Source organism: Propithecus coquereli, unplaced genomic scaffold (assembly GCF_000956105.1).
Source record: "Propithecus coquereli isolate 6110/MARCELLA unplaced genomic scaffold, Pcoq_1.0 Scaffold11, whole genome shotgun sequence".
Lineage (NCBI taxonomy): Eukaryota > Metazoa > Chordata > Mammalia > Primates > Indriidae > Propithecus > Propithecus coquereli.
Window position 1 is genome coordinate 10,888,369 of NW_012134969.1, and position 1,957 is coordinate 10,890,325.

The 1,957-nt window shown below is 32.4% G+C and overlaps 1 protein-coding gene across 1 annotated transcript in view; it reads left to right on the forward strand.

Annotated features, from left to right (window-relative positions):
* Window positions 1-1,957, forward strand: part of SPRYD7 (SPRY domain containing 7) — a 30,907-nt gene that overhangs the window by 25,405 nt on the left and 3,545 nt on the right. Inside the window, exon 4 of the mRNA XM_012648553.1 lies at window positions 839-941. Within this exon, the coding sequence (XP_012504007.1) occupies window positions 839-941 (103 nt within the window). The remainder of the gene's footprint in view (window positions 1-838; window positions 942-1,957) is intronic.

Below are 1,957 nucleotides of genomic sequence, written 5' to 3' on the forward strand. Positions count from 1 at the left end.
TCCTGAGCTCAAGTGATCCTCCTGCCTCAGCCTTCTGAGTAGCTGGGACTATAGGCACACACCACCATGCCCAGCTAATTTTTCTATTTTTAGTAGAAACAGGGTCTCATTCTTTCTCAGGTAGATCTCAAAATCCCGAGCTCAAGCAGTCCTTGCGCCTCAGCCTACCGGAGTGCTAGGATTATAGGCGTGAGCCATCGTCCCTGGCCCCATTGCTTTTTTAATCTTTTGAGCTATAACTTTTCTGTTTTTTAACTTGATACTAACTACCAATTATATTCAGTTGTAAACACCAGCTTTAACTTGGTAATATACTTGGCATATTTGAAACCAGGGTAAAGAGATAGGGAAAAGTGTGATTTCTTCTTGGAAATAAGGTGTATAAAGAAATTTCTTCACAATTTGAAAGCAGTGACAGGTAGTAAGCCCTAATGATGAAAACCTCATTGTTTCCCCCCCTTACGAGCAAAATCTATAAAGAGAAATCAGTGTTTTCTGTGTCAGTTTGTTTAGAAGATCTTTCTGTTCATATTATGCAGTACTTGTATCATCTTAATACTTAAAATATAAAATCCAGATTATCCAAATATAATACTAGGATTTAAACTGTTGACTTTGTTTTACCTCTAATGTGGACTCTTGGAATTTTACCTGACTTTTTTCCCCCTAATAATCACTGCTACTTTTTTTTTTTTTAGCTCAGTTCAAGTAGAATTCTACCAAATTATAAAACCTTAATGAAAACTGTTGTGACCATATGCTTAGTTTTTTGTTTCCATACTTCCAAATCAGTGCTTTCTGACTATTCTTTATGAAACATTTATATTTCCCTTCATAGGGTATTACATATGACCATGTAGAATTAAATGTATATTTGAATGGAAAAAACATGCATTGTCCGGCATCAGGTATACGAGGGACAGTGTATCCAGTTGTTTATGGTAAGCTAAAATATTTCTAATATGATGTTAGATATTTGTTAACTTTTGTTTGGCATTTATGTTAATTTTATAGCTATCATTTAAAAGTCTGGACAAGTTGTTAATAAGGACCTTGTTATATGGAATGTACTCAGTAGGATATTACAATCCCACTTTGTAGGATTAAGGGTAGTTTTTATTCCCTATGTATTTTTTTTAAAAAACTTGCTAAATACAATGATAATACTTAAATATGAAATGACCATACTCCCTTTTTCATCAGGTAGTCTTATATTGTAGAAAGTTTCAAAAAGCTTTAGTGAATTTACAAAGCTTTTTCTGCCATTTATTAGGAAGGATTAGATGACCAGGAAATGTAATTATAAAGAATATTTTGGAACTAGGGATGGGAATCTTATGTAGCTTGGGTATTAATTTACCTTTATAAAATTCCCCAAATGTTAAAGCTCTTCTAAGAGAAATTGTGACTTAGAATAGTTTCATATCAATTGTTTTGCTTTTGATAGCATGTACATATAAATGCTATCATTTCTGCACAAATGTGTCCCTCTGAGAATTGAGTTACTTAAGAGATAAGTATATACCACTTAATTACTTGAATTTTTATTATAGAAAATTTCAAACATGAATTGTGACTTAGAATAGTTTCATATCAATTGTTTTGCTTTTGATAGCATGTACATATAAATGCTATCATTTCTGCACAAATATGTCCCTCTGAGAATTGAGTTACTTAAGAGATAAGTATATACCACTTAATTACTTGAATTTTTATTATAGAAAATTTCAAACATGTGCAGAAGTAAAGAGAGTAGTATAATGAACCCTTGTGTACCTATCACCCAGCTTCAATTACCAAATTATAGCCAATTGGGTTTGGTTTACCTCCATGTGTTCCTGTCACCTCCCCCCCACTTGGATTATTTCGAAGCAAATGCCAGACATTATATCATTTTATCCATAAATATTTTATGTGTATCTCTACAAAGTAAGGCCTTTCTCTTTTTTAAAAAAAA